Source organism: Lachnellula hyalina (assembly GCF_007821495.1).
Source record: "Lachnellula hyalina strain CBS 185.66 chromosome Unknown contig00120, whole genome shotgun sequence".
Taxonomy (NCBI): Eukaryota; Fungi; Ascomycota; class Leotiomycetes; order Helotiales; family Lachnaceae; genus Lachnellula; species Lachnellula hyalina.
The window spans coordinates 23,365-41,332 of NW_022157234.1; the positions used below are offsets into that span (position 1 = coordinate 23,365).

At 46.4% G+C, this 17,968-nt stretch overlaps 3 protein-coding genes across 3 annotated transcripts; 1 reads left to right on the forward strand and 2 right to left on the reverse strand.

Moving 5' to 3' along the window:
- Positions 1–7,179: 7,179 nt before the first annotated feature.
- Positions 7,180–8,333, forward strand: LHYA1_G006724 (AB hydrolase superfamily protein; the record flags this gene model as incomplete). The annotated part of the gene is made up of 4 exons (XM_031151659.1): positions 7,180–7,233; positions 7,284–7,676; positions 7,724–7,991; positions 8,050–8,333. The coding sequence occupies 4 exons, from the start codon at positions 7,180–7,182 to the stop codon at positions 8,331–8,333; spliced, it is 999 nt and encodes a 332-aa protein (XP_031003495.1).
- Positions 8,334–9,298: 965 nt separating this feature from the next.
- Positions 9,299–14,720, reverse strand: LHYA1_G006725 (uncharacterized protein; the record flags this gene model as incomplete). Its single annotated transcript, XM_031151660.1, has 7 exons — positions 9,299–9,484; positions 9,534–9,842; positions 9,890–10,814; positions 10,865–11,461; positions 11,520–13,585; positions 13,632–14,508; positions 14,557–14,720. 7 exons carry the CDS (start codon positions 14,718–14,720, stop codon positions 9,299–9,301), a joined length of 5,124 nt encoding a protein of 1,707 aa, XP_031003494.1.
- A 1,440-nt stretch (positions 14,721–16,160) lies between these two features.
- LHYA1_G006726 (MFS-type transporter) lies at positions 16,161–17,940 on the reverse strand (the record flags this gene model as incomplete). Its single annotated transcript, XM_031151661.1, has 2 exons — positions 16,161–17,690; positions 17,758–17,940. 2 exons carry the CDS (start codon positions 17,938–17,940, stop codon positions 16,161–16,163), a joined length of 1,713 nt encoding a protein of 570 aa, XP_031003493.1.
- Between the last annotated feature and the right edge of the window lie 28 nt (positions 17,941–17,968).

Sequence of the window (17,968 nt, forward strand, 5' to 3'; positions counted from 1 at the left end):
TGTCCTGGTCTTCGTTTCTCTTGTCTCATAAAATAATTTTCTGCTTTCTGCGGTGTCTGGAAAGTGGGGTAAGGTGGACTAGCTCCGGTATGCGTAGCTATAGATTCCCAACTAGAAAAGAGCGGACTGAAGAGCATATACTTATTTATACACTATATACTCATCTAGGCGATACATGCCATGGCATGGATATACTGAATCAGCACCTTAGTAATCCCGGCAGGCGCATTTGTATCGGAGGATGTTGTTCAGCTACACTACCGACGAAAGTAGAGATTACCCCATATCAACAGTCCTGGCTTGGGAAAAACTTTCCGAGCAGACGACAGGGGGGAGCTCGCACTCTCTCTAAAGGCCCGCAAAAAGGCAGCTTTCGGAGCGCATTCGGTATGGTGGATGGCGGTTCGTTGCTAATAGTATACGGAGTTGGTGTTAGTAGTCTTGATCCGCCTCCAGTGAGTTCGGTTCACGCGTACCGGACGGACCGGGACAAGAAAACGTTAGCGCTATTGATGGCATTCCATTCTTTGTACCTCCGTAGAGTCAAAGCTTAAAGCCGGCTAAGCCCGTTAATACGGCGTACTGTACTTGATACCAGCAACCCCATCTACCCCTCGGCGTTATTTCAATTGTTGTTCTCACTTCGTATCAACTTTGCTTTTGCGGACTGCAAAACGCGGCATGCGTCATGATTACAAAGCGTTGCATGCATGGTAAGCCATATGTTTTCGGCGTTAAGGTTGCTTGATTACCTGTGATCCCTTTTTCTATACCCGAGTGAGACACATTTCAGAATAATTATCAATTCTGATATCAGCTCAAGGTGACTTGTTTGCCAATTGTATGTCCCTGATAGCGTCAAGTGACGCACGAAATTATATCAGTTTTTGTTGATTGGTGCTATTTGGCGTCGAAATTGCATTTGAAGCAAGAACTAGTAAGCTGTTTATAGAAGTCTTTGCGATGAAAGCATGCATGAAACAGATGTATGGCTCTGCACGAGGTAAGCTAGTTGTTAACTTGGGCCAGGGTATCTCTGTGTATTCTACGAGTGGCTCATCAAAATAACAGCCTTGATTTTGGTTTCTTCAGACCCTGCAAGTCTCCTTCTTTGGTCTCCTGAAGTTCCATCTCTACATACTCGAGCGCACAACCACCGCCAAAGTCGATTAACAGAGATGCGAAGGTCTAATCATGAGTTTGTCTACCTTCGCATCCCTCAAACAATTCTATACTTGTGTAACCTCTGGACCGTCTTATCAATCTAATCCATCCATCTCCATCTCTTAGCAGAGACTTGTAGAGAGCATAGTTGTATGCCTCTAGACTACCTTATATTTCAGTTGGCAGTATATATATCGTAAGTATGAGTCTCATTACATTTCCTCCATTTCGCCATCCAATCCTTCTGCTAACTGACCTGTCCCGGAAGAACACTCTATGTTCGCACATATGGGCTTCATACATTGTAGCATATGATGTCCTAGAATTATATATAACATCAACCCATCCTCCCATAATTCCTTTGACTTATCCCTACATACTATCTGCAGACTGTGTCAACTCTCTCGCCATCGCCATGATCCCCGGTTCTATTGTATCCCGCCTCCCATCATACTTATGGCCCATCGAGCTCTCGCTTGAGTCCATATCCTTGTGTAGCACCTCGATAATGGTTTTGGCTTTTTCTGGTAATTGGATTGTCGAGAGTCGATAGTTTGATATTGTAGCAGTAGTGTTGCTATCAGTACTGTCCTTGGCCCGCTTGACGAAGAGCGGGCGGACGCGCGGGACGCAAGAGACGACTATCACAACCCACATCTCCGTTCTGATTCCGACAAAGTTAGTCTTACTTCAGAGTTCGGGGAAACATTCTTATGAGAACTTACGCCAACCATACGACAAGGTATGTATAACGGTCTGAAGTACGGTTAGTACTACAGTCTGAAATGGGGCGAGCAGGTCTGGTCAAACTGGGATAAGATACTCACACGTAACATCATGCATAGCAGCCAGCAAGTGCAGTTTGCTGGTTTTCAGAATAGTGGTAACACAAGCACTATACCGTGTCAGCTATTCAACTAATCTGTATCCATATATGAAACCATACATCAGACCAACGACAAACAGCATAGACAGCCCGACCTTTTTCCCCCGTGGAAGCTGAAGGTTCTAAAACAGCGTGATGGGATACAAAGCTAGTATGAAATCCATCAGAGTCCCGAAGCCTATGACACAGTCAGTATCAGTACGATACAACTGTCCCCGTAATTGTACCAGTAATATACAGGAAATGGAAGGAAAGCCATACTCCCTTCACAGTAGGCAAAGAATTTCGTCGCAAAATGCAACCCACAGTGTCCCGGCACAGTCGCGTCCCATATCTTTGCCATGGGGGAACATGAAGCCCACATGAGCGGTAAGTTCGCGAAGCCAAAGGCAAAAGTGATGGTAGCTAAAGAGCACAAGAGCCATACATGGCCTTGCTTGACCGTCCTGCCCTGCGTCGGGATTCTGGAGTCAGTATTGCTTGGTCTGGTAGGAATTGGAGTTGTAACAAGGGTGCATGGGATTCAAGCCTTTTGCTTCGGAGAAATCAACTCCGCTACTGGAATATGCAAAGCAGCAAGTAGGAGAGAGAAAAATAGTCGTCCGAGAAGGTGACTGACATACCTGGATCTCCAAAATAAAAGCCACGATGGAGTTTTTGCTGAACGAGACGGACAGAATGGCGAAGTTGGATGCAACCAAGATCAGTAACTTGCAATGGGGTGCTAATCTAGGATCGAGAGCATTGAGATCCGCTTCATGGGATCCGATGCCGCGGAAGATGGCGACGGTGCAGAGAAGTGTAGCTTCGAAAGCAAATACCTAATTAAACGGCGCCGTCAACTCGAGAACCCCCCAAAAGCTCAAAGCCAGACAGGGTATGAATTGTGGACATGACCTACGTATGCTACCAGAACCAGCCAGAAACTAAACTTTCAAAGCCGGAGAATGGAATGGTTCGTATAGATCCGTGCGCTCATCATGAGTGTCCCTAGGACCAACTCAACCCATATGGTTATCAGAATCATCCTGCCCTGCCCCGAAAGCAGCGAGACCTTCTTGTAGTGGTAGGTCATCGTTACCCCGGATCTTGCTAGCACCTATTGTGGTCTTCGAGTACTTCGTACCTGTCCTGCACAGCCCCAGAAAAAGAAAATATCAATTAATTCTTTGATGTTGAAGAGCAAGGACTGTTCTTCAAGGTAGACGCGACGTCCATATAAGGGAAATCGACAATCTTTGAATGAATAGAGGATGTTTAGTAGTGTGAATAGTATCAAACTTGCCAAGGCCCTGTTTGGCAAACATAATTGGGTTAATTCAACCACAATCTTAACTATAGATTGTCTCTGCCAAACACGCCGCATTAAGAACAATCCAGGGTGCGATTGCGTAAACATAGCCTGAACCCGTGTCGACTTTACATTGCAACGGCCGGCTGTATTTTATGTGAATACTACCTAAGCTTGGCATTATCAGATTCAGAGTGTCTAATCAGTCAGTCCTTCTCAAGCTCTTTTGCTTTAGCTATATAAATTTATATAATAAGTTATTCAGTTCACTTGCTATCAAACATCTGACCTCTCTGAACAGCAGTTTAGTAATCTATCGCTTCCTCTACTCTCTGCCTCGATTACCCTTTCTCCTTTCTCTTTCCTAGAATAACGTAGATGCGTAATCCCACTCCCTCGTAACTGAAAAAAGCTATTAGCTCTGCATCCTTAAAATTTGAGATAGTTATAGCAAACCCCTCTGTAATAGGAAAATATGTCAAGTTGACTTAATCGTCACATTTAGCAAAGAATCAAATAGACCCCTCCCCTAGCTCAACCTCAGACGCGAATAGAATATACTAGTATTTATCAAGTAAATCATCATCCAAGCAACACCAACTTCACCTCCGGCCTATCATCCGTCAATTCAAGCACCTCACCTAGCACCTGCCCAACACCACGCCTCTCCGCAATCCCCCCCTTCCAAACAACATAAAGCACCCAGAACATCTTCCTCGGTTTCTCTAGCTCTACATCTCCTGGTGCGAGCAGCGCAGAGCCGAAAATCGGTGTATGGCAGCGCGAGATAATGAGGCATTGGACGAGGGATCCTGGGGGAGGGACGAGGTCGAGATTATCGGGGTGAAGGGAGCCGACGAGCTGGTTCGTGGCAGGGCCAGCTAGAAGGGGAATACCTTGGACGTGGGTGAAGTTTGAGGAGCTCTCTGATTTATCTTGATGTGGTACTGATGTTGCTCCGCCTAGGGTGAGATGGAATGATATGGTCATGAAGTGCAGAACGGTGTAGGGGGGAAATTGTCTGGTGTGATCGATGTTAGAACTGTTTTGGTGTGCATGCAAGGCAGTCCGGGATAAACTGACGGCATCTTGGAAGTTTCCATAGCAGCGTTCTTGCCCAATTCCGCTTGTTCATCTACCCAACGCCTATCGCATTCCTCTCGCTGATCTTTGATCTTCACATTAGCGTTCAATTCTTTCATCGAGGTGGCACGCGGTGTTCGGTGCCAATAATGTGCTCCCTCTTCGTCTTCAAAAGTAGGTCGAGGTCCGATCGATGACTTCTGTGAGGCTGAAAGATGGTAACCTACAAGAGATTAATTAGCAGAATTTAGATGAAGTTCATTTTGCCCGAGGGGGGGCCTACGAGCACGGCGCCCTGCCATCCAATTTTGCATTGCATTTCGTTCCCGGCGATCTGTAATTCGGCGCACAAGTCGATCAAATTCGGCTTGTCCATTGGCCAAGTCGAAAGCCTTGATGGAGAATCTTCCGCTGGCGCGTTGCATTCTTTCTTCGATGGGTTCGTCAATGCCATCTCTATCCCAACATGGGACATCGCCACTAATTCCTGAAGACCTGTTCCATCTGTTTGATTTTTGCTCCTTCAGTGGATCTTTTTCTGAATCTGAAAAGACGTTAGAGTATTCCCGCATCAGCTCGAGTAAGAGGGAAGGCGGCGTCCATTGCCGAAACGTAAGAGAACGAAGATGGGCTGTTGAGTCCAAGGTCTCCCAATCAACGATCCGGTTATTTTTCAGGTTTTTGAAAATGTTGGTCGTCTTCCACGAGCGCTCAACACCACCCCCATACCAGACAAAATTCTCACGGGGAAACATAATTCGACCTTCCCATCCGGCCCATGAGAAACTAGCAAACTCTGGTCGTCGGCGCATATCACCGCAAGAAGAGATAAAGAGCAGAAAGTGATCAAGGTAGTATCCTGGGAGCCCCTCTACCAGCGGTGATTCCATTCTAGCTGCCAAAGGACGAGAGATGCCGGACAGTGCCCGCAAAGCATCGCCATCGCTTCGAAGCTTGCGCCGCGAGTATTCTTCACACAGTTTTTGGTAGGCCCAAAATGACGGCATAAAGCCGTCAAGTGGTCCTGCAATGCGGCTCGTGTTGCTGTCATCCGGATCCAACCAGTGCGTCCATTTATCAGCCCATGTTTCTTCACCCCAGTTTGCTTCCTGACACCGAAAGTAGACACAACCGTTAATGAAAATGACTGTTCTGCGGGGCAATACAAGCTCTTGTAACGTCCAACCTCGCTGGTTGTAGACGGATCTACCGAGGTGCCAGTCAATGCTGCGAAGAACGGTCAAAGTAAGTCCAGGTGCAACTTTTTTGATGATAGGAAGTCGCTCAACGTGACGTGTGCCCTCTCCTACGCCCGCTAAGCCAGCACTGGCATCAGCTCCCGAGCCAGCTACAATCGTGAAATAAGACCCTTGATAAATCGAATTCATCATTTGTATGCCCAGACTTACGTCCTCTTCATCATCCTGGACCAGACAGAGGCCGTCAACCCATAGGTATCGCTCGCCCATAGCTTTCACGAAGAGAATAGCGTCCTTTATGGTCTTTGGCAAGTCTTCACGAATCCCTTCCAGACTGCCCGGCGTAGAGAGTTTTTCAAAATTATCCATATTGAGCTTAAACATGGGGGAAGCACCCCAAACATAGCTCAATGTCACGTACTGGGAATCGAGAGCAACATGCTTCACACACCCGAGCTCTATATCGATGACTCTAAAGTTGGACGTTGCATCTTCACCAAAACTTCTTCCGAGATAGTTGCCTACTCGACCCTAGCAATTTATAAGTCCTTGCTCCCAAATGTTTTGTAGAACCAACCAGTTCATGATCAATGGTTCCCAGCGAACAGGACCCATGCTTCTCATCGCATGTTTTTAGCCAACCCTTGACCTGCTGGGACTGGATACCAGATTCACAGATCAGCCTCCCTGTATCCGGCCCAACGACATGCTGGACATCTTGAGCAACAAAAGCTAGACGAAGTCCCAATCGTGATGGATATGAGAGTCGGAAACACTGTTCACCTGGGAATATTAAGATCCTGAAGGGGTGATCTGGATTGATTGTATTGGTTTCATCTGGCCCTTGAGTGTCAGAAATGACAGCGAGTACGAGCTGACAAAAAGTGCACTCCGTTCGCTGCTGGAGGTTGTCCCAAGTTCCCAAAAGGCGTCCTTCCTCTTGGTCTTCGTCCGAGAATTGGAGCTGTTGGATTAACTCGTCATGCGAGGGCAGGACACCATGCTTTACATCCGTAGCTTTAAGTTGTTCGCAGAAGACAGTACAGGCACTCATTGTTCATTATAAACCCGTTGTGGATGGGAGGATTTAGTAAGCAGATAGATACATCCTGTTGCATCTAGGCGGATACTACAGTACAGTAGATAAACAAGATTTAACACTTACTGTAGATTAAAAAAATCCCTTGAACTTAGCCAAGAAATCACCGAGCTCACTTACCTTAGCTTAGCTCAGCTTAGACCACCAGACTTGCTTGCTTCTTCCTTACTCTTGCGCATCAAGAATCTGGAATGCCCGCCACAATGCAATGCAATGTAGATGGATGAAAAGTATTATCAACATGTGAATACGCTCCAGTGTTTCTGGATCATGAAGCCCGACCCGCGCTATTATGGTTCGGGCCGAAGGTGGGGGTGATGAAGCTAGCCTCATTACGAGTATGGGGTATATCGCCGAGGGGTAGTTGAGTACAGCAGAGCATGTGGTTCGCGTTGAGATTGATCATCTCTTCCCTTCAAAGTCCCAGAGCCAGTTCTCTGATTAATACCAATCCAAAATGACACCAGAAGAACACCTCGCACTCGCAAACATCAACCCGGAGCTGGAAGAGGTACCAAAATCCCCCCAATTATAGCAAGTACCCCGCTCACTATATCATAGATTTCCAAGAATTCCCCGCCTGCGCCGCGACCCGATTTCAATGTCGACATTCCCACAATGAGAGCCGGACTCCTTGCGCAAAAGCGAAAGCTCACCGAATCCCAGAGCACGGGGGAGGTGAACTACATAGAGGAAGACCGGCAGATACCTGTCCGAGATGGAACGTCCATAGCCGTCCGAATACACAAGCCAAAAGTTCCGCCGAAGGATGGACGCCCTATATTCGTAGTATACCATGGTGGAGGGTTCATGCTCGGGGGCCTCGACTCGGAAGTAGCGCTCTGCAGGAAGTTTACAGGATTGGGAGGTATTGCTGTCAATGTTGACTACCGAATGGCACCCGAGAACCCTTTTCCTACACCAATAAATGACGCCTATGATGCTTTGAAATGGGTATGTTCTTTTAGCGTCTTCCCAAAGTTGTGCTGACGACTTTATAGACTGCGGCGAATTTTGAGGAGCTAGGTGGAAATCCGAAGAAAGGGTTCTTGGCTGGCGGGATCAGTGCTGGAGCGAACTTTGGAGCCGTGGTATCGCATCTCTACCGCGATGACAAGTTATCGCCTCCATTAACGGGGGCCTATCTTTCCATTCCGCCTTGCATTGCACCAGATCTCGTGCCAGCAAAATATAAGGATGTTTATTTGAGTCGAGAGCAAAACAAGGAGGCTCCAAGATTGAACAAGGACAGTATGGACTTTTTTAACAGTGAGTCGGCACTTAATATATTTTCATACTAATATCATATCTAATACTCTTGACATAGAAATGTACAATGCAGATCCGAACTCCCCATTAGCGGCACCGTCCCTCTTCGAGACGCACAGAGGCCTTCCACCGACATACTTCCAAATCTGCGGTTTGGACCCTCTACGCGACGAAGCTATCATCTACGAAGACATTTTAAAGGAAGAAGGGGTTAAGACAAAAGTTGATTTCTACCCTGGTCTCCCTCATGCTTTCTGGTCATGGTTGCCGGAGGCAGGTTTCAGCAAGAAGTACCAGGAGGACTGTACCAGGGCACTAAAATGGCTTCTAGAGCTGAGCTAGTGCGAAGTAGAATGGCGAATATCCATATAAACGAAAATGGGCAATGAGGCGTGTAGTCTATGTACCTTGGAGATTGAGTGTTGCAGACACCGTAGGAGTTTCTATCTGTTACCCTTTCTGGTTTATTTCCGGTGTTTTCTATTGCATATCTACACTTTCGCAATTTTGCCATCAAAATAATTTAGTAGGCTTAGCTGGTGAGGAATGGGATGCCAAGTTACAGGGATTTAAAGAATTCGATATCTGTACAGACCACAAAAATCTGGAATACTCTATGATTGCATGTAAGCTTATAGAGCGGCAAATAAGATGGTTATTAATTCTCTCTCGGTATAACTTTCGTATTATATATATACCTGGGAAAGAGAACGAACAAGAACGGATCGGACAAACGGTTAGCGGACCGAAGTATACACCTCTAAAAACTAGAGATGCTCGCCATTGGACCTCAAATCCGTATCTCCCCTATACAAGTTAGTTCGGAGACGCCTTCCCCAAGATAGGTGATAGGAGAGCAACCAGACGAATGGAGATGTGGCGAGCAAGGCAAGCCTCTCCGGCCTCGGATGCTACAAGATCCGAGAATTGGGTGTCTGGTTTCCCAACCGTGTCTAGGTTTATATAAGGATTCTTGGCAGTACGCTGGTGCTGATGAGTTTACTTGGGGACAGGAGCGGTACAGAGTGGAATGGGCCGCAAGGAAACGATCTCCTGACCGGCAACGACGGCTGAGTCCACGTTCTTGCTAGTGGTAGTTACTAGATAGACGAGGTATTCGTTGACTCGAAAGGTCAATATGATTGAGGAAGGAAAGGATTAGCTGTGTGACCTGGCATCAAATAGCCGCCATACTTGGACTCCAATCTCACTAATCTATACAATCTAGAAAGAAGAAGAAGGAAAAAGTTTTCCAACATAAGGAATGCATACATCTGTCTAGTGAGTCCTATTTTATTAGATCTCCATCAACGTCTATCAGATGACAGAGGAACCACAGAGTAAGACTCCGGTGTGAATTTTAATTCCCTGTCTTCCATTCCAGCCGGGTCAACATAAAGACGCATATCAATATTCTCTTTATCCAGATTGAAGACACGAAGGATTATATATACTTCATCTGATGCGTGAGCACCTAATTTCATTCTATGCATCTAAGTTTTGTCAGTGTCAAGCCAACCTGACTTACAAAAGTAGACTTACTCTTCGATATTGACTCTTACTCACAAAGAGCTTGGTGGCACCTTCTTTTGTTGTCGTCTTCACTTCGAGGAAGTACTTTGGCTTTGCGGCAGCCCAAATGCTTCCATCCAAGTAGCCGTTGGCGATCAGAAGCTGCGTGAATTCTCCGTTTTTGTCGTCGTATGTAATGTCCGCCGTTTCGGACCCTTTCCATTCCTCCATGTCCCGGTACTTTTCATGGACCTTCACAAACTTGCGGATTGTGCTCTCCCAGTTATGGTGACCAAATTCAGGAAGAGTAGTCTCTAGACAGGAAAGAATTTCAAAAGCCTACACATGTCAGATATTTGTCCAAATTCCATGGTTTTTGTACATACGTAGAGTTCACCCGCAGCTCCAATTTTCATGTCATGAGCAAGTTGGTTTTGATTCCTGACTCCGAAAGGAAGATCGTACGTGTTCACTTCTTCTGCGGCCTCTACCGGTAGAGCATTTAAAAGTTCGTCAAGATTGAAGGCTCCCCGCGATGGAAATGCTCCTCTTTTATTTCTCGCTGCAGTGATGATGTTGTTCAGCAATCGTCGATACTCCACATCGCTGCTTTCGGGAGTAAATTGGCGCGGTGCCCTGTCTGAAAGATTGGGCTGAGAAATAGCTGCTAGGAAATTACTAGGCTGAATCGGCTGTGATGGGACATTTGGCTGATAGTTTGCCCGGTAGGTAGAAGTCGCAGCGTTCGAAGACGTGGTGCTCTGAGCGGACGGGGTATCAAGGCCAGTAGATGTAGTTTCTGGCTGCGTTTCTGATGTGAGAGTTTCGATATCGCTTTCCACATTCTGCTCTTGATCTGCGCCTACGTTGTCTGGCGATTGTTGAAACTCTTCCTCGTACTGATCAGGATATGAGACTGGGACAATACCAGCTTCCTCAAGAACCAAATCAACAACATCATCGCTAGACGCGAATATTGCCGAAATTATTGATACAGCTTCTGGATCAAGCGCCGCTGTAGAGTTAGTTTCAACTCCTACCATCATGGTCTCGTTGAATAACGTCGTGGGAAGCAGCCGCAGATAACAAATCTCTTGGTCCCTCGAATTTTTCGGAACGTATATTTGCAAACCTTCTGGGCTTTCTTTGATGTGAAGCTTCATTTCGCGGATTTTAACGGTTATACCAAGAAGTGTATGCTCAAGACTTCCAGTAATCCCATCCGTTTCGTACACCTTTGATTTGAGAAGTAATTGATAGAGATGTTGATTGTCGTTCTTTGCTCTAGGGCTATTAAAGTGTGTTGCACAGCTGATAGTATGAGCCGAATATATTTTCAAGGGCGAAGGATCCACACTTACCGAGAGAGTGCATAAGCACGTCGTTGCAAATCCCTTGTTCTCTTAAGGTTTGGCTCTGGGAGAGAGCCCTCGAAAGAGGACTTTTCAATCACAACCATAGACAAGTATCTCCCGCCCGACATACATGATAAAAAAGGTTCCAAACTCCGGACTTCCTTGAGACTGAAATCGACAACATCCAGTTTTCCTTCAAATGCATCAGCCCAGGGCTGACGGTCAATGATCGAGAATCTTTCAAGTCCCGTCCGTAGTTCGACTGTCCCGTTTGAACATTTTACAGGAATGATCTTATACTCGTCTAATTGAGCCAAATCCTTGATAGTCGGAGCAAATGCATTGATTTGCCAAATCAGACTCTTGATATCATCAATTGATGGCGAAGACTGTGCGACTAGTTTCAGCTCTTGGACGAGCAAACTCAAATTCGGAATTTTGACTTTAAGCACCCCCACAAACAAGTCCCTCAAATTTGGATACTGGCCGCTGATTATACTCTTCCCCGGCACCTGAGCGTCTTTTGACCACAGGCATTTTGATGGAGGCTTCCAACATTGGCCCTGCATGTCGTAGATGAGCGCACGTGCCTCGAAATCGGCCCTACAGGAAACAAGTCAGTTGAGCCTTTGCTGTTGATCATGAAGTCTCCATTCCTTACCGGAGAGATTTCAATTCTTCCGAATCCATATCGGCTGACATTTTCTGAAGGCGAAGATAGATATCTTGGTAAATCTTCATATCGTGCAGATTTTCTAGCCGACGATCATGGAGCTCATCACTCAAATTTCCCCAAGAAACATCCGGAATATCGAGAGTGCCTTGAAAGAAAGCGGTAAGAATAGTTGTGTTAAAGCGTGACAAGTAAGGGAGTAGAGGAATGGTCGATATCAGGTAGTCTGGTGCGTCCCAAAAGCAAAACGCTTGACAAGTCCAAGAGGGTAAGCCTTCTAAGCGGGAAGGTGCCAGTATGAGCTTCTCGTCGTTGACGAAATTTCTGGAGTAGTGACTGGTAAGCTTACTGGCTGATTTATAGATGCGGGGGATGCGGGTCGATGGACAACGGAAAGATAATTCATACCGAACCTTCTGTACATCCTCATTCGGGGAATCCGACGTCCAAATCTTCTTTTGAATGAATTCATATATCTCATATCGAAGTTCCGCGTTCGAAAATTTGCAGTAATATAGTACCTGCAACCAGAAGTCAAGGTTATCTTCAATCCCAACGTGAAACGCTTTGAGGAATTTCCATCCCTTAACATCTGTTCCATTTTCCAGTCTCAAGAAAGGGAATTCCTGTACGTCGATAAACTTGCTACAGTTGATTGTCAGTATCTCTAAGGGGAGGAAAGTCTCTTTCAAAGATTTGGAGCCAATGTTGGTGTTGGGAACAACAGCCTCGGATATTTTTGATGCCAAGTCACTATTCATCACGGCTGCGTAGGATACCCCATGTGCCTTCAGTGTCCCCAACATATTCTCCGGACACTCTTTGATAATATAATGGAAGATCGGTGATAGTTGCGTGGAATCTTGGGAGTCTGCAAGCCGCGGGTGGCTCAATACACCAATGGATCGTTGTAACCAGGTCTTCAATGTTGGGTGGGATTCAGATCTTTTCGCAGGAGGAAGCTCGATTCGCTTGAGATAATTTGGATGAATGAAAGAGCCAACAAGGCCATTGTTATATGGCGCTGTCTCCAAGACTGATCCCATCAACTTTTCAAAACTATATTCCTCGTCACTTTGAAAATACAAATCTTCATCGTCTTGAATTCGACGGCCCAGATGATTAAAGACGAATAGAGAAGTCGATTTGCGAAGCTGAACAGTTGATCTTGGAGAATATGCCGAATACAGAAATTGAAGATCATTCAAAGATGTTTCGAAGGTGATGAAAGACTCTGCTTTGTCATAGCGTTCCAGCACGAGTGCTCTGATATCTTGGATCTTAGCATGCTCAACCCCTAGGGCGACAAAAAGTTCCTCTCTTATCGGGTCCTTGAAAGATTTCTCGTCAAGAATTCTTAATCCAAGATCAGTTGGGATAAGTATACCCTCCGTGCGAGGAAAGTATACCGCGCCATTGATGATTGCGGTCCACTCTCCACTTTCCAGTGGAATACATGGTAGTTCACGGACTTTGTCAGGTGTCGAAGATTTCCAGTTCATCTTGAAAGCCTGCAGTAAAAGTTTTGCAGTCCTGTTATGCCAATCATCAGTCGTTTCGTTGGATTTGAACTTAGACCGGGCAGTTCCTCTGCTCAAATCGCATTTGAAGCGCGCCAATGCATCACCGAAGTTCATAAATGCTAGATTCAGTTTATCGAGAGCCGCTATGTCTTCCTCTTGGTATTCGGATGAAAGATACAATTCCTCGTCCAAGTCAGCAACAAGGGGGTCGCCGAATTGATCTTTGAAATCTTTGTGGATCTTCTTCAACTGACGGATGGGCCGAAGAGGGCCCTGGCGCTGTCCGCGCAAGACTGCGCGCTCCTTGAGGAGTTGGTGGATCTTTTCTTTAATGCGTCTCCAGAAAGGGTTTGGTATTGTCTGTGGGATGTATCGCGGCCACTTGTATTGAAGTGTGGGATGCTTGCACAATTGAAGCACGGCGTCCAGGAATGTCTCAGCTATGCCGTCAAGTATATCATTGTTCCGGAGATTGTCCTCCATCACACCCTCCCTACTACCCTCCGTAATGAAGTCGGATTGAATAAGAAACTGTATGTATTAGCCACGTACATATACTATGTTAAGATCTACTTACGGAGAATCCGAAGTTCCCCATAGGCAGGTACGCATAAGTCTCCTGGTCAACAATAATAGGTTCCTCATCCTCGAAGGGGAATGCAAGCACTACTTCAGCAGAGTTGCCGTTTCGTCGTTCATCGGGTGACAAATTTGTCAGCGTCCTCCGGGTAATATGGTAGTGCTTCAAAGAAGGTCGTAGGACCTCGGAACCTATACGTTGGGCCTTGCTTAAAGTCGCTTGTCTGGAGGATTCGTCTAGTGTTCTTGAGAATGTGGTAGACTCCGCAGTCTCTCGGTCTCTTCTTGTAATTGTGATGGCACCAAGCTTATTCAAAAAGAGGAGAAAGGTGTCAGGGAGAGTATCGAAATGCGAAAGTAGTTTGGAATAGCTCAATTTATTCCGGAGAGTCAATTTCATGCGGGTCAGAGGGTCTGGCAGAACTGTATCCGCAGGCTCCCAAATTGGAGTCACCAAACCCATACTACGAGCAGCGGCAGCCTGCCGCCCAGAAGATGGATTTTCGACGTCAATATCGGTTGGTGCTTCAAGTTCTTCCGGTGAATCTTCGAAGGAAAATGAAAAGGAACCTGATTGGATATGAACTTTCGATGCCACCATGAAGACGGACTTGAATCCAATGCCCTTTTCACCAATGAATTGCTGAACGCCATCTCTTCCCTTGGTGCTATGATTAACTTTGCATATTGATTTCACATTTTCGGTAGTAAATCCATCCTCATTTGAGTCGATAACTATCTCGTTGGGATAGACGGTGAACTCAATGTAAGGTACTGCACCATTGGACTTAGCTCTCGTGTAAGCGTTGTCTTCGGCATTCTGGATCAATTCAAATACGAATCGAGCCTGGCTTTTGTAGAGATTTGTTGCTAGTCTACGATATTGTCAATCTTTTCCAATGCATTTGGAACAGTGAGCATACGTTCTGACCGAAAGTCCAAGGTTTTCTTGGAGTATATGTATCGCTTCAAGAGCGTCAGGATGAGTCTCATCCCGGGCTCTCTGGCCGATCCACCCATAACCGAGAGCGATCCTTTTGACAAGCTGCTGTGCTTCTGTGGGGGATATGACATCGTTGGTTGCCATTTGTACGTTATTTTGCTGAAGTGACAATGAACAAATAATTGATTATGGGTAATCGTATTTCTGTACCACAACAATCGTCAAAAAAATGTATAACAGACTTGGAATACCAAAGTTCTTTGGCTTATTGAGTTCTGTATTAGATTATTGACAGAGTTATACTTTCTCCCGTCCCTATCTACCCGACCCCAACATGCAGGGGCTCCACTTGCGACATTAGGCCTGTCGACCGTCCACGAGGCTGAACCAAACTGTCGGGATCAGGAACTGGAAGCACTTGAAATACTCCACTGCACCTTCTTCATTCGTTCACCGACTGAAACAAACTATCTCTTGGCCCAAGCAGGGGATGTTTGGAGAAGCAATGTCAGGCTTCTCGCTTCCGAGGTGTAAGAAGCCATTTCACCAGGAACGGTGCAAGGTAAGGTGCCTGTTGCCGCATCATCATACCCCCATGCGCTCGCGGGGAAGAAAGATGCTTGTCCCCGAACCTTGAGTTTGCCGCTGAAGGCTCTTGGTCGTTTGAGAAGAGAGAATCAGGAATGCTCAAATTTTAAATTGCAGGGCTGAAATAGGGGTACGTAGTATCGAGACGGCGAGTCTCTACCTTGTTGCATATGCATGCGTCAATACAACTTTGTGACTGCATCAAAGAGTACGAAACATGATCACAAGTGAGTAAAGTGACAAGAACAACGCCCTATGTCTCGAAGCTAGATAGAATGCACCAACTCGAGTAAAAGGAGTGAGAATCACGTGACAATGGGAAAGGATCCAGGTTGCTGTAAGTCGACTTACACTAGCCAAGTCGGGGAAGCATAACTTGTACTGTTGGTTACACGTAGTGCACTGGTCTGGCCTAGTAAGTTGTATGTGGTTGCATTTCTAGGTGTAGAAGAGGTTCTAGCTAAGGTTGCACCGATGAAGTGAAAGGCCTCATCGCTGCTTAGTCATTGATATTAAGACCACGTGTTACACGTGATATGTTACCCCAACGATAATAGCCAGATGTTGAAATTCCAAATCTAAAGACCGTGTGTCTGCTAATTCCCTCATGCCATTATTCATGCCGCTCGAAAAGTTGAGGTTCGGTCTCGGAATACTTGGTTAAGCTAGGGCTCCGATGTTGACACAATAGTTATATATATTCATTCCGCATACTTTTTCTGGGATGGAGAGCCAGAATCGAGAGCTCAAAATGAAGCGGTGCCAATTTTTTAGCCTTAGAGCTTGGAAACTATTCACCACTTTTATATCTGCTTGCATTTCAATGGAAATAGAAGTATATATATATAAATGAAAGGCCCCTCCGTATAATATGACTCAGAATCACGTGGTCTAACCCCGTATTCGCATAATTTTTCTGTCGCTTGTTTTTGAATAGTTCACAATAAGTAGAAATCTATAGTTGATAAATCTAAACGCTCGAGGTGACACTATCCATCATCCTTCAGTAATTGCCGCCTTCTTCAACTGCTGTATGCCCGTCTTCGTCTCCGTATGCTCTGTATTCAGAACTCGGTGCTTGATAAACACACTGGCTACCAATGCAACAGCTGCCAAGCACGTGTACAATATAAACATATTCCTCACACTAAAAGCGAAAGCCTCCAAGACCACTTGCCGCTGCGAGGCGTCTTGGATCGTACGCGGAACACCCACGTTTGCCGCTGCGTTGGTTCCCGACAGGGCCGCAAGGACAGATTCGTTGAGGCCAGCGGCAGCAAGAGAGGATTGCCGACTATCCATACTGTTTTGGAATACTACGCCGCCGATCACGATGGATAGTGCCATGGCAAGGCTACGGATAAAACCTAAGGCCGCTATGGATGCCGCGGTATCGGCCTGGCTGACAGTGCTCTGGATAGCAATCATAGGCCCCTGAAAAAGAAGTCCAGGGCCGAGACCGCCAAAGATTTGCAGCCCGATGACTGTCGCAACGGATGTACCGGGTCCAAAAGTGATATACAGTCCTGTCCCTATCATCATGAATATTACGCCAGTCCATATAATCTCCCTATAGCGGCCTGTGCGGTTGATGACGGTGCCGGACAAGATTTCGACGACGGCTTGCGTTACTATGAGTGGTAATAGTAGAACACCAGAATGGAGAGGCGAGGCCTGCCGTACGCTTTGAAAGTATAGCGGCATATAATATTCTATGCCTAGGAGTACCATACCATGCGAAAACACAATAAGGAAAATGGCGTTATTCGACCAGCTTTTAAACACGCCTAACGGCATTAGGGGGTATTTAGCTAGGCGTTGCTGGCTGAACAGGAAGAAGCCAATCATCAAGGTCCCGAATACAACCAAACAAATAACTTTCGGGCTACTCCAAGGAAATACCGCTCCGCCGAAATCCAGTCCTAGGAGAAGTAGCAGGGTTACTGCTAGGATAGAGAAAGTCCCGAGCCAATCGACGGCTTTGATACCTTCGCCTAGCTTCGTGCGTGGGTTATGCACATCCAAGAAGAGAAGTAACAGGACGAAAGTAGTCCCACAAATGGGAAGGTTGATCCAGAAGCACCACCGCCAAGTCTTGAACTCTGTGAGCGCTCCCCCTATTAGCGGTCCAGCCGATCCAGCTAGAGCCCATACGAAGCCCACGTAGCCCATGTATAAGGATCGTTTTCGCACACTAAAGAGGTCTGAGATGGTGATGATTGCTAGTTGTATCATGCCACCGCTAGCTGTGCCTTGAAGGGCTCGTCCAGCAATCAGCATTGGCATGGTGGTACTGAGCGCTGCAAGTATGCTGGAGGCTGCAAACAAACCAACTGCTATAAGGAGCATGAGCTTGCGGCCCCAAATATCGCTGCATTTTGCCCAGATTGGACCTGAAGCGGCGCTTGCTAGCAAGTAGGCACTACCGACCCAGACGTAGCCCGAAGCAGAGTGTAGATCATCGCATATCGTGGGAATAGATATTGCGATAATTGTTTGATCAAGGGCTGCGATGAAGAGGCCGAGCTACAAGATATTGTTAGTAGGGCTAGGTTGTCTTTCGGTGAAGACTAAATAGGGCGGGGTAAGCTACATAGAGCGCCGATAAAATGGAATATAAACGCAGCTTTGTGCGGACCTTGGGGTTGTCGCTATCGATGAAATCGACCGGCTCGATGGGGATGGGGTTGTTACAAGGAGGAACCTCGGCAGCGAGAGGTATTGCCGAGGGTTCATCAAGGACTGACTGAGGTTTGGAGGCAGTGATGATATCCATGGTAGTTCTGTACTGGTATTGCCCGTTC